Source organism: Haliaeetus leucocephalus, unplaced genomic scaffold (assembly GCF_000737465.1).
Source record: "Haliaeetus leucocephalus isolate CR32 unplaced genomic scaffold, Haliaeetus_leucocephalus-4.0 Scaffold288, whole genome shotgun sequence".
In the NCBI taxonomy this organism is placed as follows: domain Eukaryota; kingdom Metazoa; phylum Chordata; class Aves; order Accipitriformes; family Accipitridae; genus Haliaeetus; species Haliaeetus leucocephalus.
In genome coordinates, this window is record NW_010972724.1 from 92160 (window position 1) to 119861 (window position 27702).

A 27702-nucleotide genomic window follows, 5' to 3' on the forward strand; every position below is an offset into this window, starting at 1 on the left:
GGACCTGGGGGTGCTGGTCGACAGCCGGCTGAGTATGAGCAGGCAGTGTGCCCAGGTGGCCAAGAAGGCCAACGGCATCCTGGCTTGTGTCAGAATTAGTGTGGCCAGCAGGAGCAGGGAAGTCATCGTCCCCCCCGTACTCGGCACTGGTGAGGCCGCACCTCGAATACTGTCCTCAGTTTTGGGCCCCTCACTACAAGAGAGACATTGAGGTGCTGGAGCTTGTCCAGAGAAGGGCAACGAAGCTGGTGAGGGGTCTGGAGCACAAGTCTTATGAGGAGCGGTTGAGGGAACTGGGGTTGTTTAGTGTGGCGAAAAGGCAGCTGAGGGGAGACCTTATCGCTCTCTACAACTACCTGAAAGGAGGTTGTAGCGAGGTGGGGATCAGTCTCTTCTCCCAAGTAACAAGCGATAGGATGAGAGGCAACGGCCTCAAGTAGTGCCAGGGGAGGTTTAGATTGGATATTAGGAACAATTTCTTTACCAAAAGGGTTGCCAAGCACTGGCACAGGCTGCCCAGGGAAGTGGTTGAGTCACCATGCCTGGAGGCATTTAAAAGACATGTAGATGTGGCACTTGGGGCCATGGCTTAGTGGTGGACTTGGCAGTGTTAGGTTAATGGTTGGACTTGGTAATCTTAAGGGTCTTTTCCAACCTAAGTGATTCTATGATTCTACAAAAACATTCTGAGTCAAACAGCAGCTGAATTCTTGTACCAATCTTGACTTGGACCATGGCCTTTGAGTGTTTTATTCTTCTCTAATTTTAACAATTTCTCATTTCATTTTTATCCAAATGAAAATTGAAACATTTTGCTATAATATTTCCTTCTTTTCCCTCCTTTATAAAATATTTCTTAAAACTTGAAACTATCAACTGTCCTTTAATTTTAGTCTGTATAACAACAATTGTTCTTTTCTAAAAGGTGCTTAAAACCGCATGTTGTTTTGGTGGTTTGCCTCTTAAAAAAATAAAAAATACATTATCTAATGACAATATTAGATATCTCCACTATATAAGTGTTACTAACAGTCATGTGCCCTGTTCTCTAAAGCTCCTGAAAGAATATCCTGTTACTTTCTAAAATAGAGTTTTAATTTTCAAAGAAATTGTTTGTGTTTGAATATTTCAGAAATACCACACTTGCAACTTGTTCTCCATGAGCCTCAGCAGGAAGCTGTGGTGGTCTCAGAAAATGTAAAGCAGGTAATGATTAAGTAGCTGAAATAAGCTAAAACTAAAATAGGTCAAGGACTGGCCTTAAAACAGCTAAGCTGTTATGGTCTTTTTTAATAATCTTCTTTGGAAGGTTATTATTAACTGGATTAATGGTGAAAGACAGAAATAGCTTCCAAATACTGCTTGTACTGTGTTCTTATCAGACTGTATTTCCCTTTGCTGGCTGTGTGGAATTCTTGTGTCCTTCATCCACCCGATCCATATTTGTGCTATTTTCTGCCTCTTGTGAGTTAGTTCTTCAGCAAAACCATAGGCTAAACTGGAGCAAGACTCAGGAAATACAATTGCAAAGGCTCAGCTGTCATTATAGGATGCCTTTCAAACCAACCCTATTCATTCCCCCTGCCCTGATGGAGATCTGGCAGACTGACTGGAGGAAGCTGTGTTCTCTTTGTTAGGTGGGAGATAAGTAGATTCTATCCTTACACTCTTCCACTGTGAACAACTGCAGGTACAATTGCAGTCAGTCTATTGCTGAGAAGAGTGCAGGATTAGATACCTGCTGCTTTGCTTTATACTCGGTCAGCAAGGTGATGGAGATGACTGCCTCTGTATATCTGTACTAAGAATTTGTTGTAGAATTGTTTGTTAGCTTAGAGCAAGGTCTGGGCTCTTTCCAGACTGCTCCACACTGTTCCAGCCTGCCAGCAGGGGGAAGAAGATGATGCTGTGTTTTGTCTAATTCATTCCTCTCCAACAGACAGTTACTTGGATGCATGCCATACATTCCATTTCAGTGCTTGGAGCTTGCAAAGGCAAAGTGCAGTAGACCTTGGGGCTGGAGATTGTTTCCTTATGATTGTGAGACTCGTTAGTGCCCTGTAGTTACATTTAGGTAGCTACAGAAAATGTTAATTCTGAACACTTCATTTTGTTTTCAGTCTTTAAATTGTTGGGTTGGGGGTTTTTTACTTGCTTTTTTGGGGGTGGGAAAAGGTAGCTTTTTTTAGAGACGTTTTACTTAGTTCTGACTTGTAGTCTCTTTGTACTCTAGTTCAAACCTTTTCCCACAACAGTAGTACTAATGGTGCCAGTTGTTTCTTGAGGTGACAGACAACATGTGTTGGGAACTAGCCAGAAATTAATTGGCATTAATTTTAGGTGCATGTTAACTTATAAGTGGACTTAAGACATTAGTAGATGAAGTCTTAATTCTTGTATGGATGTCAACAGCAAACTAACCAATTTCCTGGGCTTTATTCAGCATCTGTGTGTGGGCAAAAAGGACCGCTGTGAAATAGCAAAATCTCCTCTCTCTTTCCGATGTGTTCCGTCTTCTTCAACAGTCAGGTTCAGTCCTGTCTGACAGAGAAGCGGAAGACATATAGCAGTTAGTAGATTGTTGTGGGGTGGTTTGTTTGTCTGTGTGGTAGGGCCTAGTGTAACTTTCCTGGGAAGACTGCACATTCTTTATCTGCTGGAGTAGTGAGGCATACAGTGACAAGCACATGACTTCTCACCTTCTCTGCTTGGGTGGTTCGGTGAAAGGTTATGAATCTGTAGTTAGTCCCTTTGAAGCAGTGAAGACAGAAGAGGAAGCATCTCAAGGTGGGAAAGAAGTTATTAGAATCGTTGCATTCATTGATATCCTAATCTGCTGAGATGTCTTAGTCTCTTGCTTAACATCAAAACCAATCTATTTTTTTTACTTTTTCATTAGGCATCAGAGTTGTGTCTAAAGTTTGGACTGATAGTTTTTACTTAAAGCATGGCAGAGCAGCAGGCAGCTAAGATAGCTGTCTTCTAATGCAAAGATCATGGCTCAAAACCAAGTATTTTTTCTTCAACCAATAGAATAAGAATGTTGGATCTGAGGTGAAATTGCAAGACTTGCAGACTCTGGAAGCTCCAGCCTCTTATGTAGACTGCTCTTCTACAGGTGAGGACACAGAATAAGGCATGTGACAAGAAAATTGTTCAAATTTGAGAAGTCTCAGGGTCAAATCTAAGGTGATTTGGAAAGAGGAGCTTTGAGGTCAGAATCTGAAGATGTACGGGAGATTGAAAGGGTGCACATGACGTAGAAGAGAACATTCTAATGTGGGACAGGTAGGATATATCAGAAGAGAAGAAAGAAGTGGTTCCTAAGATGAGAAAGAGAGAAGGATTTGAAGGAGAGTGTGTTTGTAGATGCAAAGGCTGATGTGTAAGACACTGAAGAGAGTTAAGATAAGATGAAGAATTGGGTTCCTCTCTGCAAGCTAGTAAATTTCTTTTCGTGTCTGGAATTACCACCACCACCCCTGCCCCCAAATTATTAAAAAACCAAACAAACAAACAAAAAAAACCCCCACAAACCCCAAAACAAAACCAAACCAAAACAACTTGCTACCTAGTTCACTTGTCTCTTTGCCTCCTCATTCTTCTGTAGAGGTTAGATATAGTGTAGTCTTAGGGGATGTTGGCATGCAGCAAATGCAGGAGGTTTTGCATGTGCAGAGCTATTGGGGATGTCTAGGTGCAATGCATAAAATGCATAGGCTCAAACTTTTTTTGTTGTTTTTCTTTTTCTTTCTCACCTTGGAAACTAGAGAAGCTCCAGTCCCGTATATTGTCTCTCCATTTACCTGCTGACTTTACATGCAACTCCTTATGCTGATGGTGACAAGTGTACCTTTTATCACTAGGTGTGTCAGGAAAGCTGGTGAATTCTGAAGTGCAAAAGCCTTTTGATGACACTTCGGTGCTCCCTGAGGTACAAATTTAGTCTGGAACTTTTCTTCCTCTCAGTATTGTATGCATCTGTGGATATGAAAACTTTTAATTTAGTTTAAAAGCCCCAAAGTTGGTTTTTTAACATCCTGTAACTTAAAGTGGTTGTTGCAACTCTGCAACAGGCTTTAAGAGATAGCTGTCTTTTAATGGTTCCCCATAAATTGTTTCTGCCCTCCAAACTGATGAACAGACAGCCTTTAAGACATAAGATGTTGACTTATTTGTGGGCTGCTGATCCATGCTTTCTGGGAAGGATTTGTGACTGCTTTTCTTTTGTAATCTGTTTTTGGGGGTGGGAGGAAACCTTAAGACCGTTACGTGGAAAAAGGCAAGCACTTTGGTCCAGATGCTTTGTCTAGTGCTGTCACTTTGGAGATGGACACAGACTGGAATATGGGCTTCTACACTGTTTCTTTGCCATGTTAAATGGACAGATAGAACAGGGGACAAAACCTCCTCATTCAGAGACTATGGATAGGATCCTAGGAAAATGTGGCTGGATAAGTACACTGGAGGGCTTGTGAGAATCGCAGGAGAACTGAAACACTTCAGAATCATACTATCTTGTAATCAAGAGAGAATGGGAAATAAGGGAATAGAAAGTTACATGTATGGTCTAATCCTAAAGCCAGAATCATTCATGCTGCAACTTCAGAAACTGAAATGAACAGAAATGACCTGAGGAGTCCTCCTGTTATTAATGAGGCTACTGTTTATTGCAATAGCCAGCTCAAGAAAGGGTATCCTTACAGTACAAAATGTGGAAAGCATATGCTTCCAAAAGTGACCCTTTCCCAGGATTCAAAGGAAAATTGAAACCTATTATTTTCTTTTAGGCAAGAACAGATGGCTTTCCCAATGGAAGTGAGCAGTTTACTGAGGAAAGTTGTCCACCTGGAATTCTAGAATATCTTGCTGCAGAGAAACAGAAGGAACTGTCAGTTTTGCTGCTGGAACTAAAAGAAGCCCAAGAAGAAATAACTTTTCTGAAAAGGCAGCTAAAGGGCCCAAATGGCCAAACTTCTACAGGTAACCAAACAGGAGAATCAGCTAACCAGCTGGAAGATAATTCCCAGATTTGGTTTCTTGAGAGGGAAGAGCAAAAGGCTTCGGATACACAAAATGAATTGGGCAGTAGCTCATTACTGAGAGAAATAGAAATGCAGCAAATTGGTGTGCTTCAGGAAGACAGAATCAGTCTTCGGGAAGTGCCCCAGGGGACCACTGTCCCCTGCAGAGGGGAGATGGAGGCAATGCGGGAAGTCTCTATAGCAGATCCAGAGCCTGGCACCTCTGAATCTCAAGAACTGATAAAGTTACAAAACCAAATTATAGAACTGCAAATAATTCTGCAGAAATCAGAAGAATCCTATAAGAAAGATCTAGGAGAAAAAGGTGCAGAAATAAATAGGCTAAACCAGTTGGCTGAGGAATACAGAAAAAAAATAGAGGATTCTGACAGTGCATTTTGTGTTTTGACTGAAGAACATGATCAGCTCCTGTGTCAGATGAAGGAACTTTCTACCATAACAGAACTGAAAGAGCAAGTGAAGCAACTTGAGGAAAATTTAGCTCTTTCAGAAAAGCAGAGACTGTCAGACAGTGAAAGCAGTCTTCTGAGAGAACAAATCCAGAGCCTTAAAAATGAATTTAAATCCAAGGAGATAAAAATTGAAGCTTTGCAAAAAGACTTGGATGAAGCACAATTTCAGCTTTCTGACCAGGACATGCAACTAAAAGATCTGAGAAGCCAAATCAAGAAGAAGGAATGTGAAGTACTTGATCTGGAACAACTCTTGAGGAAGAATACAGCTGAGATAGAAGAGCTTTCCCAAAACTTAGCCTCAAAGGGACACGAAGCAGCAAGGCTAGAACAGCTTGTTGCTGAACACACCAGGTCTATAGAGAGCCTGCAACAAACCTTACTGGAGAAAGACCAACAGATGACAGAAATCAGTATCAGCATGTCTGAGAAAATGGTCCTGCTGAACGAAGAGAAATTTTCTCTAGGAAATGAGCTGAAGAGTCTTAAAGAGCAAACAAGTCTATTATTAAAAGCCCAGGAAGAAAAAGACCAAAACATTGAAGCAAAACATATATACCTGAAATGTGAGGCATCTGAGCAGCAGTATGAGACAGACGCAGCACATAAAGAAAGTGAGGTATTAGTAAATAAACTTGAACTTCTGAAAAAAGAAAACGAGCAAGTAAAGCGGAAGCTGCAAGCAGCACTTGTTAACAGGAAGGAGCTTCTGAGGAAGGTTAGCAAATTGGAGAATGAATTAGTACAATTGAGAAGAGAACATGAATCGGAAACCTCAGTGGCTCAAGAAGCTGAAGGGGAAGAAAATACGACAAGCATGATAAGCAGACAAGTGAAACTTGAAAGCCAGCCCAGTGAGGAGTATCTAATACAACTGCTTTCTGAAAAGGAATCTGAGTTGCAGAGCATCCGGAAGGACCTGCTGGATAAAGAAACTACTGAAGCACAATTGCAGGCAGTGATTGAGGAAATGAGGCGAAGTTTGCAAGGTAAGACAAACATTGTTTCAATTAGAGATGAAATCATGGAGAGTCAGCCAACTGCTGACAAAGTAACTGAAACCAATAAAAGCCCAAAAGATTATGAAGAAAAGGAAAAAAATAGTTCAGCAGCTACAGATCTCGAAGAAAACCAAAAGTCTGCTCTGAAAGAGAGGGTTTCAACTCTTGAACAAGAAAAAGAACAACTTCAAAAAAAACTTCAGGAAGCCCTGTTATCTCGCAAAGACACTATAAAAAAGGCTCAAGAAAAAGACAGGCATCACAGAGAACAGCTGAAACAGCAGAAAGATGATTACAACATCCTACAAGAACAATTTGATAAGCAAAGCAAAGAGAAGGAGAGCATCCAAGCTCAGCTCAGGCAGCTCCAAGAACAGAAAGGATCAACAGAGAGTGTTCTTGGGAATCAAGGTGGGTTGGATTCTTCATGCATGGAAGCAGAAAATACAACAGATAACAAGCTTGTACAAGTTGCAGATGTTTCTGGGGAAGAGTCTGAGAAAAAACTTGAAAAATTGCAGATGGAGAAAGAGGAATTGGAATATAATGTTAGCCATATGCAAAGTGAACTTGCTTGCAAATCAGAATTAGTCTTTCATTTGCAAGAACACATAGCACAGCTGTTTCTGGAGATAGAAGGGCTGAAGAGAACCTCTGACCAAGCTGAAGCTAAGGCAGCAAGTCTTCAGGCAGAATTGGAGGAGAGTCGAGCAAAAATTTCTAGAGAGGGCAGTCTGGAAGACCTGAAAACACTTATGCACCAAAAGGATGAAGAAATGGAGTTTCTTAACTTGCAGTTAAGGGAGAAAAGTGAAGCTCTCAATAATGTGCAGGCACAGTTGCTGGAAAAAGAGAATTCAGTCAAGAGACTATGTAGTCAGTTGGAAACTCAAGCTCAGGTACATGAGGAACAAAGCAAGCGACTGCAAACGGAGTTGCTTGAAATTCAGGAGAAGCAAGATGATGGTGCAGAAGCAGCTAAACAGAAGAATCAAATGCAGAGAAAGTTGCAAGCTGCACTTATCTCTAGAAAAGAGGCGCTAAAGGAGAGCAAATCTCTAAAAGAGGAGCTGGCTAATGCTAAAACTACTATTGAAGACCTTTGTGTCAAGTTGACAAATATGGAAAGCCAAATATGTGGCCATGTTAAAGAAACAGATACTTTAACAGAAAAATTAGCAGGCCTCACTGAAGAGCGAGAAAAACTTATTGCAGAAGTCGATAAAGTACTTACAGAAAATCAGAATCTTGATGGATGCTGTAAAAACCTGACACTTACTCTAGATAGGGTTGTTCTAGAGAAGGAGAAGCTGGAGAAGGAGATCGAATCCTTGAAATGCTTTCAAGCTGCTGAGAGTTCTGAGTGGCATGAGAAATACAGGGAGCTTCAGAAAGAATATGAAACTCTCCTGCAGTCATACGAGAACGTGAGTAATGAGGCTGAGCGGATTCAGCGTGTTTTGGAAACTGTTAGGCAGGAAAAGCAGGAAATTTTCATTAAGCTGAAAAGTGTTGAAGCAAAAAAAGAGGACATAGATAAGCAGCTACAGGAAGCTGGACAGGAAATTGATGGAATGAAGGAGAAAATGAGGAAATTTGCAAAATCAAAGCAACAAAAGATCCTGGAACTAGAGGAGGAGAATGAGAAGCTTAGAGCAGAGATGCGTTTTACAGATGGAGAGCTGCACAGGACTGAAGATGTCTTTACAAATACTAGCCTGAAAGAAGATCTGGAGAGCTCTAGAAGGGATTACCAGTCTCTTTCTACTCAGCTTGAGACAGTAATGGCTGAAAAGGAGTCTCTTAATCAAGAGATCACAGACTTAAAGTGTCATTTGCAGTTAACAGAATCTAAGCTTAAGGAAAGCAGAGAACTGGTAGACAAGTATGTTGCTCAGAAGACAACAGGGGAAGAAGCAAATCAGGCAGTTGCCACACCACCACCAATGGAGAGGACTGAAAACCAAGTGGACATAAGTTTTAGACCAGAGTCTCCTACTGCAGAGCTGGAACAAAAAGCATTTAAAGGTAGTAGCCCTTGTGAAGATCTTGGTACCTACATAGAGCAGATAGCTGAGCTCACAAAGCAAATCACAGAACTAGAAGGTAATAGGAGGGCTTCAGAGCAACAGCTGGGTGACATCCGCATGTGTGTTGAGACTTTAGCAGGTGAGAAAAGGGCTTTAGAGACCCAACTGGAAGAGAAAGTCCATGAATTGAATGCTCTTCAGGACACGGTAGCAAAGATGGAACAAACAGTCCAAAAAACCAAAGATGACCTTGTCAGGATGACAGAACTGAAGGACACACTAGAGGCTGAGAAGGATGATTTGGAAGAAAGGCTCATGAATCAGCTGGCAGAACTTAATGGGAGTATTGGAAACTATCAGCAAGATGCAACAGACTTCCAGATCAAAAATGAGCAACTAAAACATGAGCTTCAGAGTTTGCAGAGAATGATGCATGAACTTGAGGAGGAGAAATGTCAGATGGCAAAGGTGAAAAGTAAAGAAAGTTCAGAAAAGCAAAAGGAGTTTGTAGAAAAGCTAAAATGTAGTTGGAGGGCAGACAACAGCACTCATGTAAAGGAGCTTCAGGAACTGCTGAAACAGAAACAGCAGGAGATTAAGCAGCTGCAGAAGGACTGCATTAAAAGCCAGGAAAAGAACAGTAGTTTAGAAAGAACTGTTAAAGCTCTGGAATTTCTGCAGAGTGAGTCTCAGAAAGAGGTAGATGCAGCCAAAGAGACTTTAGCTAAAGCAGTTGAAGACACCAAGAAAGCCCAAGCAGAGCTTGCTCTCTGCAGAGTAGTATTGGATGATACCCAGAGTGAGGCAGCAAGGGTTCTAGCAGAGAGTGTCAAAGTGAAAGAAGAGTTGCAGGCAAACAAAGAGAATATTAAAATTCAAATTAGGAAAAAAGATGAGGACTTTGAGAGAAGACTGGAACAGGAAAAAGATAAGCACTCAAAGGAAATTAAAAACCTGGAAGAAAAGCTGGCAACTTTGCAGAGGGAGAAAGACCGTATGGAAACAGCTGTTGGCAATCTTCAAGACTCCTTGAAGACAAAGGATCAAGAAGCTGAGCAATTGGAAGGCAGCCTAAACAAAACACTAGCCCAGCTTGCAGCCTTCACCAGGAGCATGTCTTCCCTTCAGGATGACAGGGATAGAGTGATAGGTGAATCAAAAACATGGGAGAAGAAATTCACTGAAACTATTCAAAAGAAGGAAGAAGAAATACGTTCAAAAGAGGAAACTTGTGTTGTGCTAAAGGACCAGATGAAGCACATGACCATACGTGTGGAAGAACTTCAGACTCATATATCCAGGTAAAGAAGGTGATAATGACTCAGCTGGTATTCTTGTATTTCCTTTTGACAAGGCAGCAGCCAGAGGTGAGGTAGGATTCCCCTTTCCTTTTGCAGTATACCAGAAAGAAAGAATTATGAGTATGTAAATATGCTAAATGTGACATGTGATTGGAAAAACTAGTGAATGCCTAAGATGGAGAGCAGAATTAGTCTTCCTAATAAAGCCATAAACATAAGGCTCATCTCCTGGTTTGCTTATGTTTGGATAGAAAATATGTTTGGAGTTACGTTGCTGGGAGTTACTATGTACTTGTTGTCTGCACAAGGAGATTAACACTGTAAAATATTCCTTCTCATCATTAGAGTATTCATGTTAAATCTGTTCTCTGTGACAAGCAGTAGCCATCTGAGTACTATCTACAGTCTTTATTAATCTGAAATTTGAAATAGATTTCTTTGCATAGAGTTGTTGCATTCAGAGATTAAACTTGGCACATCAAGAGAACATTGGGATACATAATTCCAATTTAATCCCAGAATAGATTTTGATGGAAAGATGAATCTATGGAAACATACCAAAAAGCAGATCTGGGAATTTCCAAAACCAAACTGTTCTTACATGAGTAAAAAATAATGTTTGTGATCAAAATGCTATATCTTTGCATGCTGGAACATGAAATGAACATCAAGCATATGAGAACAGTGATTTCACTGATTTTTTTTTTTTTTTTTTTTTTGTTAGCTACAAAGGGTGAGAGAAGGAATTATTTTAATGAAAAGGAGGTGATAACATTCAGTGCTTAACCTCCTCCATTTTTTCAATATTGACATAAAGATTTATCTCATTGGACAGCTTTTAAAAAATATTCCCCCAGCACCACCCCCTTCAGACAGTAGTGCAGTCAGAACTTTAAAAGATGCCTTGAATTTTAAATTGAGGGAAAACTAATCATCTGGATATTTCTAGCTTGCTTTCTTAAAGTAAAACTAATTTTGTGGCTTTTCTAAATTAGTATAATCAATAAAAACTATTACTGTGGGTTTGGATACTGTGATACTTCATTGATTTGTGACTGACTTTCTCTTTTCTGTTTTCAGGCTGGAACGCAACAAGAAAGACTGGGAGTCCGAATCCAGGAAGGAGATTCAGCATCACCAAAAGACATGTGAAATGTTGCAAGAGGAAAAAAAGGAGCTTCTGACGCAGCTTGAAGGATCTCAGAAACTGTACAGCAAGTCTCAGAATGAACAGCAGAAACTGGAGTCAGAAATCAGCAGCCTGAGAGACCAGCTTGCTGAGTTACAGAATTCCTTCACCAAATGTGAAATGGTCAGAGAAAAGCTGGGGAGTGTGGTCAAACAACAAGAGACCACTATCCAGAATTTTAAATTCAGCTATGAACAGCTTGAGGCTGATCTGCAAGCTTCCAAGGACCTAACAAATAAGCTGCATGAAGAAACTAGTGCCAAGGATCAAAAGATCATTAGTTTGTTGTCTGCCAAGGAAGAAGCAGTTATGGCTGCTCTATCTGAACTACAGCAGCAACATTCTGAAGAGATGAAAGAGTTGGAGTATAGGCTAAGTAAGGAGGAAGAAGATAAAAAAGCCTTGGAAAATGAGAAGAACAAATTTCTTGACAAACTTGATCATCTTACTGAAAAGATGAAGATAAGCAGAGAAGAAAGTAAGCAGCAGAAGGCACAGCTGGACTCCTTCACCAAGTCCATGTCATCTTTGCAAGATGACAGAGACCGCATACTGAGAGACTACAAGCAACTTGAGGAACGTCATCTTGTTATAATCTTGGAAAAAGACCAGTTAATTCAAGAGGCTGCTGCTGAAAACAATAAGCTCAAGGAAGAAATCAGGCGTTTTCATAGCCAGATGGATGACCTCAACTCTGAGAATGCCAAGCTGAATGCAGAGTTGGTGCGGTACAGAGAAGACCTGAACCAAGTGATTTCAATAAAGGACTCCCAACAGAAACAACTTCTCAAAACACAGCTTCAGCGGATCCAAACTCTGGAAAAGGAGAAGGCAATCATAGAAACACAGCTGAAGGAGTCCAAGCATACTCAGGATGATCTCAGGAAGTGCATGGAAGCCTTGAGAGAGGATAAAGTCAGTATGTCTCAAGAGATTGAAACCCTTACGTCCTCTCTGTCTCGTGTGCAGAGTGAGATGACAGCATTACGTGACGGGGGTCCTATCATGGAGTGTCAAGCACAACTAAGGGCCCGAGAGGAAGAGGCACAAGAACTGAGTCATAAGCTTTCCCTCTCACAGGAAAGGATAACAGAACTTGAGGGCGAGCTAGTATGTGTTCAAAGGGATGCAGCCAAGAGAGTGGGAGAGGCTGAGGACAGGCTTCGAAAGGAACTGAAGCACCTACATCATGATGCAGGGATAATGAGGAATGAAACAGAAACAGCGGAAGAGAGAGTAGCAGAACTGGCACGGGACTTGATGGAAATGGAACAGAAGTTTCTTGCAGTCACAGATGAAAACAAAGATCTTAGAGCTCAAATTCAGTCTTTTGGGAAGTCCATGAGCTCTCTTCAGGATAGCCGAGACCAGGCCAATGAAGAACTTCATGTTTTGAAACAGAAATACTCTGCAGACTTAGAGGAACAAAAGAGTCTAGTGCAGAATCTTCAGAAACAGATGATTCAGCTACAAGACGAGCAACATTCCACTGCCAGGGACCGAGATACACTGCGGTCTGAGCTGACGGAACTGCAGAAAGCCACTGATGAAAGAGGTCTCTTGGCCCAGGTTGAGAAACTTAATCAGAAGCTCAGAGCCAAAGATGATGAGCTTCTCCATTTGTCTTCAGAACTGGAAGGCTCTTCCAACCAAGTCAAATCTTTCTCCAAAGCTATGGCAAGCCTGCAGAATGAGCGAGACCATCTGCTGAATGAATTGGGCAAAACACGTAAGGTTGAAGAAGTGAAGCAACAAGCGGAAGGGAGCACTTCCACAATTCCTTCAGAAGTGCAGAGTCTTAAGAAGGCACTGTCCTCCTTGCAGAATGACAGAGACAGAGTAGTAAGTCCTTGTTCTCTCTTCCTGCTCTTACTTAAAGCCCCACAGGAGATTTCGATCTTCAGATCTTAAAATTCAGCAACTTAGATGTGGTATTTGCAATGTGAAACAAAGATAATTGTCTTCACAGAATCACAGAATAGTTGAGGTTGGAAGGGACTTCTGGAGGTCTAGTCCAACCCTCCTGCTCAAACCAGGTCAGCTGGAATAGGTTGCCCAAGGCAGTGTCCAGTTGGATTTTTAATATCCCTATTGGTGGATATTCCACTTCTCTGAGCACCCTGTTTTTTCATGTATCTGGAAATGGTTTCCATAATTAGTTGCTCCATCACCTTCCCAGGGATGGAGATGAGGCTGACCAGCCTGCAGTTCCCCAGTTCCTCCTTCTTGCCCTTGTAGGTAGGGATGACATTTGCTTTCTTCCAGTCTTCAGGAACCTCTCCCAGTCGCCATGACCTTTCAAAGGTAATTGAGTTGCCTCCCAGTGACCTTAGCACTTGTGGATGCACTCCATCAGATCCCATGGATTTAGTATGTGCCATCTACGTTATCTTCTCTGACATATGGAAGCTGTGATTTCATTGTTAATTTTGCAGTGTGGTTTCTCTTGTTAGCTTGATTTAAAATATGGAATCATAGAAATAAGATATGGGTTCCCTGTTAACCTGCTTAGTCCACAACTGTGGAAGCTTGTGCATTTGATTTGTCTTAGATTTCTAGAAAAGACTAGAGCAGACTTGGGTCTGTTTCTCCTCTTGGCAGGTGATTGTCAAGACAGGTACAAGGCATTGCAGCTTCATTTTGACATCCTTGCTTGTATACGTAATGTGTTTCTTTGTAGTCTCTGGCACAATGCAGCTCAGCAAGTTTCAGAGTTCTAGTTGCTGGTCAGACTTTTACAATCGCTTTCCACTGTCACTTTCTTAGTTTTCCCTTCTGTGAATTCACAACAGACTTTGTGATACTGTCTTAAACACATCTTCCTTCTTGTCCGTTTTTTATCTCATTTATTTGTAGATTTATGCCTCCTCTACTGCTGTTTTTTTGAACTTGCATATCTGTGTAGTGGTGCTAATACTAAGATAGATCCTCAGTAGAGGGGTCTACTGACTGTCTCCAGAGTCAATCATGTCATCTTGTCTTCAGAAACTGATTGTAGTGATGGATGTGTAATGACAACTTATTTCTAATTCCAGTCTGAGTAGACTGTCAAAAGGATTTTAGTTCCTTAGTTCCCTGGTTTACAGCAAGTATCAGCTTCAGGAGTTATTCTTACCCAGCTCCTTCTGTCTCACTTTGTCTTCCTCTGAATAAGGGAATTAATACTGTAGTTTGGCATCTTTTTGTTACTGTATGTCAAATCTTCATGGAAGGTCTCAAAACTCACTACTCTCATTAACAATAGAATTCTCTGAGGTTTTTTTTTCTGAGCAGTTTTTAGTAGACTGTTGTAATCACTGATTCAATTTCTAGTTTCTCTGTCATCTGAATGTGACTTTTTCTCCAGATGGCCACAGTGAGAAATGCTCTTAAACACTTTAAAGTAATAAACCTAGCTCCTTGCTCAGTTGTCACACACTCTGATATTTCCCTTTAATTAAAGGTAAGAGAGCTGAAGAATCTGCAGCAGCAATACATACTAGTCGGGGTAGAATCAGCTGAAAATTCTCGCTTAAAGGAACAACTGCAGGAATATCGGCAAGATGCAGATAAACAGCACCGTCTCCAAGAACAGCTGAAGCAAGAAAGTATTTTCTACCAGGAGGAGCTCCAGCAGCTTAGGTGAGAATTGTCTGTCTTCTCACTGCCTCAGAGATGCAAATGTGCTGTTTCTTTCCTTCAAAGAGCAGTTGTGGGCAGAAGGCAAAGAAGGCATTGAGAACCTCAGCCTTAGCTGTGTCAGCTATCACTAAATCACTTTGCCCTGTTCAGGAGTGGCCACACGTTTCCCTTGTTCGGCTTTTGCCTTGGACTTAGGGTAAAGGATTACAGCCTGGCATATTGGAAGGAAATGACTGTGTGAAATAGATCAGTGAGCTTTTAATTTTTATTTCCTTCATCCAGTGGTGGCCAGTATCATCTGTTTGAGAGGAAACTTAGGCTGTTTCTTGTATTGGAGCTTATGTATGTAATTACAGAATTCTCCATTCCAAGCTGATGATGAACACCCTTTATTATCACACTGATTTCATTGTTTAGAAAATACTCATTTTGTATGACTGTCTAATCCTTTGTTTCATTTGCTCTATGTCTTCTATTTTTAAAAAAGTCTGTAATTCAAGTCTAGTAAATTGTCATCTCCAACTGGACCAAAACTAGTCAGCCAAATATGCTCTGTTCCAAAAATGGGGGGAAAACCCTTTCGGGTACTTCAGAGATCCATCTAAGAATGGCTGAACCTGGAGTGAAAGGGGTGGGATTTTTTTGTGGAAAGATATATGACTTATCTTTGTCTAAAGTGATATAAAAACTTGTAGTCTCCTTCCCGCTCCCCCTGCCTCCAGTCTGACCCTCAAACTAACTTAAGATCTTGTACAGTTTGAAGCAGCTTACAAATTCTGCTTATCTCCTGATAAAAGAAAAGGAGATTTATTTCCTGTCTAGCTTCTACAATGTAAATAAGTTAAGGCCTCAAGTTTCTGTGTTGGGATCAATGCTATGGTTCTGGTGCATATTTGACTGAGGCAGTCATAATGTTATGATGACAAGTGGCAGTGTCAATTACTTACTTGATAAAACTCTCTGTACAGCAAGATCAAAACAATGTCCAGGAATACCAAAAGTGTGAGCATTGAATAATCTGCAGTGTTGAGCCTAATACTGAATACTTCCTTAAACCTGCTTTTAAGGTTCCTGTACTTAAGTGGGTTGTTTTGGTTTGGTTTAATTATAAAACTTTTCTGGCGTGGACTAATGATAGGAAATAGACTCATCCTCAGTTCATTCTGAGATGGATACCTGGATATCATAAGTGATACTGATTACTTCCTGGTAATTTCCTTTGTGTCATACTGGGCAGACAAGAGAAAACTACCTGGGAAAAGCAAAACAGCAGCATAAAGGAGCAGTACCTGATGGTCATAGCAGAAAAAGACAAGCAACTGAGCCATTTACAAAGGATCATGCAAGAAACAAGACTGCCCCTCAGCAAGTCTCAAATTGTAGAGGAGCAGTACCAAATGAAGGTGGGTAGAAATACACAGATTTTTTGTTGCATGGAAATGTGAGGTTCGAAATTCAGCCAAAGTAGCCTGTGTTGCTTGTATTCAGCTTGTACAGACTGCAGTATCAGATTTTGTTGCATGGCCTCCAAGGACTATACCAACATTGCAACTTGGATCATTGAAAACCTTTAGAAAACTCTGGCATACCCTTATGTGCTCTTCCCTTAGTTCATGGTTCCTAATGTTTCAAGAAAGAGTAAGAGACGGAGCTTCCTAGGCACCTTAGGTCCTTCTAAGCAGTATGGAACTTCTCAGGTCTTTCTGGCCATTTTAGAATTGATTCTTGCACTGTGTTTGTATCTAAGATCTTCTGATTTAGTTGTCCTTTTAATGTCGCGTTCTAATTTTTTTAAGTTTCCTGTTGAATTTTTATCGCTGTTTTTACCATGACAGGGATCTACAATCCTGACTCAGGCCCCGAGAGGCTGAGGATTGAACATGGCACTTTCTGCGTTCTTTACCCTGTATCACAGTCCTAAATGTGGAGTGAAATACATTGAGTATTTTGCTTGGTCTAGGGAAGGATGCTTGCCTGCTGCATGTACAATACCATTACATTATGAGCAAGGAAAGAACTCTTCTGCCCACTTCTGTAATGTTCCAGTGAGAAGCTTTTATGACAGTGGAGGAGGGAAGAAATCTCCCGTTATCCCTTTGACGCACACACACATATATATGCAAAGAGAAAGCTAGAACAATGTGCATGTGATGCTTTCCAGGAGAATGCTTCAGTGCTAACCTTTCAGTCTGTGTTGAATAAGAGCAGTGTGGACATTGCTTTGGTTTTTTGTTTGTTTTTCTTGTTCTTATTCATACGCTTTTTTTTCTTTCCTGTATTGTAGATAGCTTTAAGACAACTTTTGAGAAGCACTCATCGTATGTGCAAGTTCAGTGATCTTTCATAATTGTTTGGATTTTCAGATGGCTTTTAGGATATTCTTGTTCATTCCCTATTTGCTGTTTTGCTTGAGCAGATCAAGTTCCAGGCCTAGGAATAATGTTGGGTTTGACCTTGGAATAGTAAACAGAGAGGACTAATACGAGAGTGGGTTGTCACATGTGCAGTATATTTTTCATTGTTGTTTCCCTGGCAGATTTCTTCAGAAGTTCTGAGAGGGGACTTTTCAAGCCTAGAAACAGAGACAAAACATCTCCAGGACCAGCTAAGTGACAGCCTGAAAGAACTTCACCAAAAAGAGCTCAGAATTCAGCAGTTAAACAGCAAGGTACTGATTATATCTTATACTTGCATGCAGAGTCTGGGATGAGGAATGTGGGGAAGAGGGTAGGCTTGAATAGGGCTCAGGGAGCAGGAATGAATCTTTCTGTTCTTGTGGACATTTAGTGAAGTAACACAAATTCAGAAATATTAGAAGAGACTTCTGGAAATGATCTAGTACATCCTTCTGCTGCTCAAAGCAGTACTGTCTCCAACATTTGATCAGGTCAGCCATGACTTTACCTAGCTAAGTGGTGAAAGAATAGAGATTCCAGAACCTATCTGGGCCTTTGTCCAATGCTGCTCTACACTTTTCATGCAATTTTTTTTCTTAATGTCTAGTCTTGCTCTTCCAAGCCGCAGTCTGTGTGGCTATGGCGCCTTATTACATTTTCTGCCCCTATAAAAAAGAGTTTGGCTCTGTCTACTTTATTAGTACTTTTAATTTAATTGTAAGCTATTGTAAAATGACCATTTAGCCTCCTCTTTCGCAGGCTAAAGCAGCCCAACTCTTATAGGCATCATCTGCTCCAATCCCTTGACAATCTCAACAGCCTTGTCCTGGACTCCTTCCCATTTCTCTAATCATTTTAGAATCATTTAGGTTGGAAAAGACCCTTAAGACTACCAAGTCCAACCATTAACCTAACACTGCCAAGTCCACCACTAAGCCATGGCCCCAAGTGCCACATCTACATGTCTTTTAAATGCCTCCAGGCATGGTGACTCAACCACTTCCCTGGGCAGCCTGTGCCAGTGCTTGGCAACCCTTTTGGTAAAGAAATTGTTCCTAATATCCAATCTAAACCTCCCCTGGCACTACTTGAGGCCGTTGCCTCTCATCCTATCGCTTGTTACTTGGGAGAAGAGACTGATCCCCACCTCGCTACAACCTCCTTTCAGGTAGTTGTAGAGAGCGATAAGGTCTCCCCTCAGCTGCCTTTTCGCCACACTAAACAACCCCAGTTCCCTCAACCGCTCCTCATAAGACTTGTGCTCCAGACCCCTCACCAGCTTCGTTGCCCTTCTCTGGACAAGCTCCAGCACCTCAATGTCTCTCTTGTAGTGAGGGGCCCAAAACTGAGGACAGTATTCGAGGTGCGGCCTCACCAGTGCCGAGTACGGGGGGGACGATGACTTCCCTGCTCCTGCTGGCCACACTAATTCTGACACAAGCCAGGATGCCGTTGGCCTTCTTGGCCACCTGGGCACACTGCCTGCTCATACTCAGCCGGCTGTCGACCAGCACCCCCAGGTCCTTTCCCACCGGGCAGCTTGCCAGCCACTCTTCCCCAAGCCTGTAGCATTGCATGGGGTTGTTCTGACCCAAACGCAAGACCCAGCACTCAGCCTTGTTGAATCTCATACAACTGGCCTCGGCCCATCGATCCAGCCTGTCCAGATCCCTCCGGAGAGCCTTCCTACCCTCAAGCAGATCAACAGTCCTGCTGAATTTGGTGTCGTCTGCAGAGTTACTGAAGGTGCACTTGATCCCCTTGTCCAGATCACTGATAAAGATATTAAAGACAACTGGCCCCAATACTGAGCCCTGGGGAACACCACTTGTGACCGGCCACCAATTGGATTTAACCCCATTCACCACAACTCTTTGGGCCCAGCCATCCAGCCAGTTTTTTACCCAGTGAAGAGTACACCTGTCCAAGCCGTGAGCAGCCAGTTTCTCCAGGAGAATGCTGCGGGAGACGGCGTCAAAGGCTTAACTAAAGTCTAGGCAGACAACATCCACAGTCTTTCCCTCATCCACTAAGCGGGTCACCTTGTCGTAGAAGGAGATCAGGTTAGTCAAGCAGGACCTGCCTTTCATAAACCCATGCTGACTGGGCCTGATCACCTGGTTGTCCTGTGTGTGCCGCATGATGGCACTCAAGATGATCTGCTCCGTAACCTTCCCCAGCACTGAGGAAAGGCTGACAGGCCCGTAGTTCCCCAGATTCTCCTTCTGGCCCTTCTTCTAGATGGGCGTCACATTTTGCTAACCTCCAGTCAACTGGGATCTCCCCGGCTGTAAATGAGTGACCTAAAACCAGTCCCAGTATTCCAGGTACAGTCTTATTGGTACCACGCAGAACAGGTTATGACGTCCCTCAATCTGCTGGCCTTGCTTCTCCTAATGTAGCCCAGTAGACGGTTTGTCTTGCTCACAATGAGGATGTACTTTGGGCTTTTATTCAGCCTGGCAGCTGCTGTAACTCACCAGTCCTTTACAGCAGAGCTGTTGCCTTGGCAGTCTCTTCCCATCCTATATTGATGTATGGGTTTTGCCTCAGGTGCAGAAGTTTACACTTCTCCTTACTGAACTTGTGATTTCTGTTGGCCCGGTCCTCAAGTTTCTCAAAGTCCCTCCAGATTGAAGTTTTGTCTTTGTCATGTCAGCCACTCCCCAAAATTCAATATTGGCTGCAAATTTGCTGATGCTATACTCAATGTCATAACTTATATTGCTGTCAATGTTGAGCAATATGTGCACCAGGTAGGCTCCAGGAGCATTCTGCTCATTGCTGGCTGTCAAGCCATTGATCATTGCCTTTGAGTCCAGTGGTCCAGCCAATTTTTGACTATGTAGCAGTTCATTTGTCTAGTTTCAGACATTCGAATAGGCTGCCCAGGGAAGTGGTTGAGTCACCATCCCTGGAGGTATTCAAAAAGCGAGTAGACGGGGTACTCCAGAACATGGTTTAGCGGTCATGGATGATGGTTGGACTCGATGATCTTGAAGGTCTTTTCCCACCTAAATGATTCTATGATTCATAGCTCCTTCTTTTCCAAATGCAAATACTGTGAGTGATGATGTTAAAACTTTGTGTACTGGAGCTGGCTGGGACGGAGTTAATTTTCTTCATAGCAGGCTCTAAGGTGCTGTATTATAGATTTGTGACTAAAGCAGTGTTGATAACACACCAATGTATTAGCTATTGCTGAACAGTGCTTGCACAGTGTTAAGGCCTTCTCCATTTCTCATTCTGCTCTCCCTGCAGTGAGTAGGCTGGGAGTGGGCAAGAGCTTGCAAAAAGTCACAACTGGGACAGCTGATCTGAATGGACCAGGGGGATATTCCAGGCCGTATATAGATCACATTCAGGAGGATCAGTGACAGTAGTGTCTAAATCAGCAACTCTTCTGCCACTGAATTTTAGTGCCCTTTCTCTAAAGTGACCAGAGGGAGAAAGGAGGAGGGAGGAGGGAAGAGGACAGAAGAGAGGAGGGAAGAAAGAGAGGAGAAAGGGGGAGAGGGAAGAGAGAGGACAGACTTGGGGCGGGGGGGGGACAACAACAATGGGGGAAGGTTGAAGGAGAGAGAGGGAGACCAGACAAAGGGACCAGAGAGCGAGATTATGTGAAGAAAGTTGTTTCCAGGTTCCATTTCTACTGTCGGGAGTTCTTTCTAGCCTCCTGCTTTCTAGGCTCCTGAAGGAAGTTCCTCCTTCAGAAGGCATACTTGTAATCTTCAGTGCTGCCTGCGATCTTGAAAAAGTTTCTGCATTTCAGTACAGAATCACAAGCAGTCCGATTCCCACGTTGAAATGGAAGACTCAGAATTTAGCAAACTTCAGAAAGAGAGCTGAATTCAAGGAGAAAGAAAGCAAGAATATAAAATCATAATTTATTGATGACGTTTCTGAAAGGTTTAAGTCAATCTCAGCACTTACAGAAATCTTGTTTTGGAAGGGTGTTATTCTGTACGTGGTGTGGATATTTTGGGACTCTGTTCTGGAAATCTTAGCAACAAGCTACTGTTGGAGATTATCACTGATGTTTGGACCTTAGTAATGTGCAGTGCGGCAGTTCCCATGTTCTCAATAGAATTCTTACCCGCGATTACACAGAGAACAATTTTGCTTTCACAAAAATACGAGTTCTTTACTTAGCAGTTGTGTTCTCTTCTCAGCTATCTCAGGTCTTTGAAGAGAAAAATGCCCTCTCCCTCCAGCTGCGTGGTAACAGTCGGAATATCTGTGAGAGCCATCAGCACTACAATGAGGTTCTGAACCGCTGCTTGGTGCTTGAGAGGCAGCTCCAGGAGCTGCAGTCTGCAGACAAGGGCATGGTAAGGGTGGCTGTCTTGGTGCAATGGAGGGGAAAGCTTATTGCAGGTGGCTCCACTTAACTGTGCAGCATTGTAGCTACTTTCTGTCCTGTTCATTCAGTGCTATCTGCTATACATTCATGCTTTCTTTCAGGAGTTGTTTGCAACAGATGCTGCTCCAGGAGCACCCCAAGAAAAGAATGAGCCTCAGAGAGGCAGTTACACACCAGAACTGCAGGAGTTGCAGCTGAGGTAAAGAAAGCCAGAGAAAACAGGGGTGGGGCTGTTAGTCGTGATGGAGGTCTTTGGTCTGGTGATGAGCCTATTTCTGTTACTCTCTGTCAGAGTGTTGGAAAAACTCAGTTCCACACTAGGACCTTGTGGAAGTGGAGGAACTGTTATATGCACTTGACAGCTGTCGTTAGTTATCTCTTTGGATAGAACTTCAAAAAATGAAGGGCAACATGCAGCAGCAATTCCAGTTGACCGTCACCAGCCAAACTAGCATCTTTCATTTGATGGGCTGGGTCCTCAGTAACTGCTTAAGTATATCAATAGTCTGGGTCTCAAGGCTGTTAGCCTGAGAGTGTCTGGAATTGAGACCTAGCACATGATTCCTTGTAACCTTCTGGAACTAAGATCTAGCACGTGATTCCTCATACCCTTTCAAAATCATTTTCAGAAGGTGGGGCCACGGGTGACAGAGCCAAGGAACAACTTCCTGATGTGACACAGAAGCTTCAAGAGATTTATCTTCTCTCTTGCTTTCCAAATAATTTAAATCCATTAATAAAAATAACTAAGTCTTCTCTGTGAAGTGGAAGGATATTGGAGTCTGTTCACATACTGCATCAGTGAATACAATAGAAACAGAATAGTCCATGAATTAGCCCTTTTCTTGGCATATGCTTGGTTATTTTCTGACAGGTTGTCCGAAACAGAACATTTACATAGCAGCACAAAGCAGGATCTGAGATACTTAGAGGAGCAGCTGGAGGAAGAACGGGACCGTCGTCTTGCTGTAGAGGAGACACTTTCTGCAGCACAGGATCAGATCAGGAGGTGAGTGAGCTTGAGCAAACAGGCAGTATCACCATAAAAGTATGGTGATCCTAGATCTGTGTTCATCTGCACTTCACTACATTCTGCTGTAGAATGTCACTGGGGGCATAGAAACGCCTATGCCATGTCTGTCACAGAATGGTTGAGGTTAGAAGGGACCTCTGGAGCTCATCTGGTCCGACGCCCCTGCTCAAGCAGGGCTACCTAGAGCCACTTGCCCAGAACCATGTCCAGCTGGCTTTTGAGTATCTCCAAGGATGTAGACTTCTTCACAACCTCCCTGGGCAACCTGTGCCAGCACTCAGTCACCCTTACAGTAAAAAAGTGTTTCCTGACATTCAGGCTATCCTTCAATTGTAGACAAAGATAGAATGAGACAACTTAGTAGACATTAAGACAAATTCTGACTAGAAATGAGATGCCAGCTTTCTCAATGAGTTAAATTAACTACTGGAGAATATAATTTGGAGACTGAGAATTGGGTGAAGGCAGAAGAGGAGTTTTCATACTTCCAGGGGATTTGTCTCCTCAGTAAGCACCTATCTGTCATGGCCAAAACAGTCTTGACTTGAAGAATGTCACTCAAGTTTAATGTATTGCCAATTAACATAAACTTTTAATTACTTTGGGTATTGAGAGACAATTAAACACTTAGAGAAAACACTTCCCCCTGCCTTTCCCAGGCTCAACTTCAGTCTGGACACCTCTCCTCCCTGCTTCCTACTATCCAGTCCCATTGTTTGCACTGTACATTACACACAGTCCCTTTGGTGAGGTGAAGGGCAGCGTAGGAGGCTGGCATTAGTATGTAGTGATTTCTCTCTGCTGTTTCTTGTTTCTTACTCATTTCTTCCTTCCCCTACCAGCTACCACCCTTTGTTAAATGTGTGAGCAGAGGCACCATATGCTCCTCGAGTTGTAGTTTTGGCACACAGTGAGGCATCATCCATTGCCAAGCCAGCTGGAACCAGCTGTGACTGGTACAGGGCACTTCATGGCCTCCTGCCACACAGCTCTCCCTTGCAACTCCCTGTTACCAAAACCTTGCCATTTATACCCAATACACTGTGTATCTCGGGTTACTTGACAGATGTCCTTATAGTCAGCAGAGAAAAGGAGGCTGACCTAGACTAGATGTTAGGATTAGGATGCATGTTAGAAATGCCTGTTTCTCCTCATTGACTACAGAAGTGGGTTTTGTCACTACTTGATTGTAGGCACTTGTGCTGTGCATTTCCTGGCAGTTAAAATAAACCTCACTATTGGAGTCTTTTACGTGAAAACAATGGCTTTCTTCTGACACATTTGCTGATTCAACAAAAAAAATAATGGTCTGTATGGAAGAATTCTGGATGAAGTTCCCTGGTAATTGCTACACAACTCAGACAACTGTATCACCTTCTAGCATTAAAGTCTATGAAAGCCTCCTACAACTGATTTCACTTCACTAACTAATGCTAGCCTGAAGATTTGACAGTGCTGCTTCTGCATTTCATCCTTTAAAGGCATCTTACCAATCTTGAATATCTGTCACTAGAAAACAGTTAGCAAGAAGCAGCACTGTTGGGACCAGAGTTGGCTTCCAAAATAATTTCAGAGAATTTAAAATATACAGTTAAATCATTTGCCCTGGCTTCTTTCAAGTCACACACTATGAAATTTCACTCGAAAGACCCCATGTAGAACACAGAGACCTCAGTTAAGGTAAAGAGTTTGAAATTCTTGAAAGACAAAAGGAAAAAACAGCACCAAAAAAATCATGAGTTTTGAAGTGTCGGGATATAAATGAGGTAAGAAAGGACTCCACTGCCAGCAGCTGAATTGTCCTCTCTACTGGAGAGGAATGGTAATCTGCACATCATGCAGTATGGAAGTTTTACTTTTCTCTCTGTGGCTATGGGCACAGGAAGTGGCTGGCACAGAGCAAGTATAACTTGTGTAGAGAGCACAATATGCCTACTCTGTTACAGTTTCACCAGTCTCCTGGTGGAGGAAGGAGGACTACTGCTAGTTGGATCACCCAGTCCTGCTCAGCTTGAGCTCAGGAAGCACTACAGTTGTACAAATGAAACCAGTTCTTGTCAAGTGAGGGCATGGCTTGCTTGCAATGGTTGATTACTTTTTGAAGAAATATCTCCTTTCCTAAGCTTGTCTACAGTGTTGGTTTGGGGCATCATAAGAAACTGAATTTAACTTCATGTTTTTTTGTGGCAGGCTGCAGTCAAGTGAGTGGACGTCTTCCTTAAGTGCTAGCATTGATATGACTCCAGGTCATGAGCATTCCTTGCTGATTGACTCCGTGGATAATAATTTCATCAAAGTAAGAATTCACATTCATGGCTGTCAATGATGTGAGCCCTGGCTGATGCAAGAAAATGTGAACTGAAAACTGTGAACCTATAGCAGCTAAATACTCCTGTAGGCACATTTAAATCTGTTCAGGTTTGTGTAGGTTTCTGCTCTTGTCTTGCTCTGTTTTCTATTCCAAAAGCCACATATTGTTCAGCTGCAAGGGTGAAAGAATGCAACAAATAAGTAAGAATTTTCTTCTTCTAGGCCAGAGAGTGAATCAGGATTCCTAGTAGCTTGAGGCTCTAGCAGAAAAGTACCATTGATCCATTTGTTTATATTTCACTCGGGGAGGCTAGAAACCTCCGTAGGGACCAAATGTTAGGGAGAGATGTTCTGCATTCTGTTGCCCTTTCTCAAGCAGAATTGGTTCACGAGAAACCTGCAGAGAGTGGGGGAAGGGGAATGTTTCACTGAGCATTGGCTCTAGAGGTCAAATCTGACAGTGGAATGGGTTTGGGAAGGTTCATGCTGATTAGTTTAAACAAACTTACCTTCACAGTCTGAAGAGCTCTGGGTGAAGGCAGCTGGGGACATACCCAGTCCTGGTACTGACTGGTCTCTCTTTTACTCTTCCAGACTCGGAATATCCTTGGACTACGACGCCTGTTACGCTCTGTCTTCCGTTCCCGGACTCACTTGCCTCTGCTAGTGGCCATGTATTTGCTTGCTCTCCATGTCCTGCTCTTCCTGTGCTTTACGGGCCACCTATGAACAGGAATAACAGCCTTTTTTTGAGCCACAGCCCTCTGTGTAATGAGGGCCTGCATTCCCTATAGACAGGGTAGCACTTCACCCAGCTGCCACCTTTTTCCTAATCAGCCCTTAAAGAGCACTCGGCAACTTGCACCTAGGTTGCTTGCTGTCTAAGTATGCAGCAGCCAGTGCTGATGCTTGGGATCTGTTTCCAGGACATCTGCCATTACTTTGGTGTTTTTAAATGAGTGGTACATTTTCTGAGCCAGGGTCCTCACGCTACAACCTTCAAGGACAGCATCTGTTCCTGTACCTGGAGGTAGCACCACTCATTTTATATAGTATTGTGCTAGTAGGAATAAGAAAAATATTTTTGAGTTACTGCAGTACTTCAACACTTCTAGGAACTGCAGGATCTTCCCCCTCTTAGACTGAATCAGTGAATTGGGCTGGGGAAACCCTGTAGCTAGATATAAGAAAGAGAAGCTTCTTCCCTTTCTTCCATTCCTTAGATTTGCTCCATGGCTCAGTGCTGTTTGAAATGCATATCCTAAGGAAGTTGTGGACACTTCAAAGAGCATGAATTGAATTTCAAAATCATGTTTCCTGCTCAGTTGTATCTCCTGTTGAAGAAAGGCCAAAATTAGTATATCTGGACCTGCTGAGCATTCCATGTAAAAACAGTCATATGTCTGCCCTGACAAACCTGTAAAATAATGTCAGTAATTTAGTTATTTGAAAGGAATTGGAAACAAAAAACTTCTTAACTCTAAGATAATAACCTTGCTGTTTACAGCATTTGTGCACCTCTCACAATGGAAGGTGCTTGCATATCTCTTGAAATGAGAGCAGCCATGCTCCTGCATTCTTGTCCACTGAACCCTTGTCACAAGATTAAACCTGTGCAGGCTGTGTTGAAGGGTTCCATAATGTGGTATGTGGGCCCAAATCAAAGGCAGAAGCTCCAGAAATAAACTGTCCCCCCCTATGCTGAGAAAGGGACTAGAGTTCTGAAACATTCTGGCATCTCTGCTTTAGGAAAAGCCTGTTGTAGAAAGCTAGTGCTGGTCATTGGACTTTTTGAATCTAAAACAAACTGATGCAAATGGACTTGATCTTATAGGATATATGGAAAGCTGTGTTTTCTAAAGAAGTATGTCCTGGAATTGAGACTGCCCTTTTGCAAAGGGCTAATGCCGAATGCAAAGAAGATAGTTCCAGTCAAGCTCCCTGTCAGAGACCAAGTGGTTGTTCTGTTCAGAGTACTTGCCAGGATTGTATCTGCCTTCTGCTAGAGTATTAACAGTCACATTTTTCCCATGGGAAAGAGGTAGTAGTTCTTTTGATACTGCTGGTAAACTAAGATTCTCTAGCCAGTGAACAAAGCCTGTTTGAGGATGGATTGATTTCATCATGGTAGCTAAAATAACTGGATCTCTGGCAGGTCCAGAACATTGGCACTATATATTCATTTGTGTGGTGCCCTTGATTACCTGTGTGGACTTCCTCAACTATATAAAATTCAGTGACCAAATACTTTGCCTATAGCTTCCTGGGGCATGTGCTTCTGTATATATAATAAAGATTATTTTTCAGATGGAATTTGTGTAATGTTGTCATGTAAATGTCAGAGGTCTCTTGAGGGCATAGTACTGCTGAATCATACCTTTTACAAGACCACCATGGGACTGTAGGTCACTTTTGTGTACGCGTCCTTGTATGTTGATTGCAGAAGCTCTGTTTCTTCATATTTTTTGAATGCCTATGGAGATGACCTTTTTCCACTATCTCGCCTCTCTCAGCCTTTTCCAGGTTTTGCTGCAATGACATAAGAAGGAAATAGCATTTTAATAGTGAAATCAATTCCAATAAAACTAGATCTACTTGGGTTTACTTTTCTTCGCATTTAGGCACATTTGACTGAACACTGCATGCTGTTAAGTGTTGTGCAACCCCAGGAAAGACACAGGAGTTAGCAACAGCAAGCTGGAAGCACGCTACTTAGATGGGACTAGTTAAAACATACTGTCCTCTTCCAACTTTCTGTAGCCGAAGATGGGTACCTTTGTTCATATTCACTACTACAGTGCACCACCACCATTAGAACAAAAGCTAGTAATGGGGTATTGTAAGACTGAAGATAATGTTTCCACTGTATTTCATGGAAGCAAGAATTATGAACAACGTATGTTTCCTTAAAGTCCATGATGCAGGTTTTCTTGAGCTGAAATAAGACAAGCTTCTGCTGGT

General features: G+C 42.4%; 1 protein-coding gene across 11 annotated transcripts in view; it reads left to right on the forward strand.

Annotated features, from left to right (window-relative positions):
* GOLGB1 (golgin B1) overlaps positions 1-26977 on the forward strand; it is a 51273-nt gene extending 24296 nt beyond the window's left edge. For 8 of the 11 annotated variants that reach the window (XM_010570106.1, XM_010570104.1, XM_010570108.1 and 5 more), the window contains 13 exons: positions 1133-1206; positions 3034-3118; positions 3867-3934; positions 4791-9829; positions 10910-12860; positions 14461-14639; positions 15877-16042; positions 17176-17307; positions 21208-21366; positions 21500-21597; positions 22273-22407; positions 24622-24727; positions 25336-26977. In XM_010570106.1, coding sequence (XP_010568408.1) covers positions 1133-1206; positions 3034-3118; positions 3867-3934; positions 4791-9829; positions 10910-12860; positions 14461-14639; positions 15877-16042; positions 17176-17307; positions 21208-21366; positions 21500-21597; positions 22273-22407; positions 24622-24727; positions 25336-25470 — 8327 coding nt within the window. In that variant the 3' untranslated portion in view covers positions 25471-26977. Of the gene's footprint in view, positions 1-1132; positions 1207-3033; positions 3119-3866; positions 3935-4790; positions 9830-10909; positions 12861-14460; positions 14640-15876; positions 16043-17175; positions 17308-21207; positions 21367-21499; positions 21598-22272; positions 22408-24621; positions 24728-25335 lie in introns of those variants that run through there. The other 3 variants (XM_010570111.1, XM_010570110.1, XM_010570114.1) reach the window with 3 other exon arrangements.
* The last annotated feature ends 725 nt before the right edge of the window (positions 26978-27702 follow it).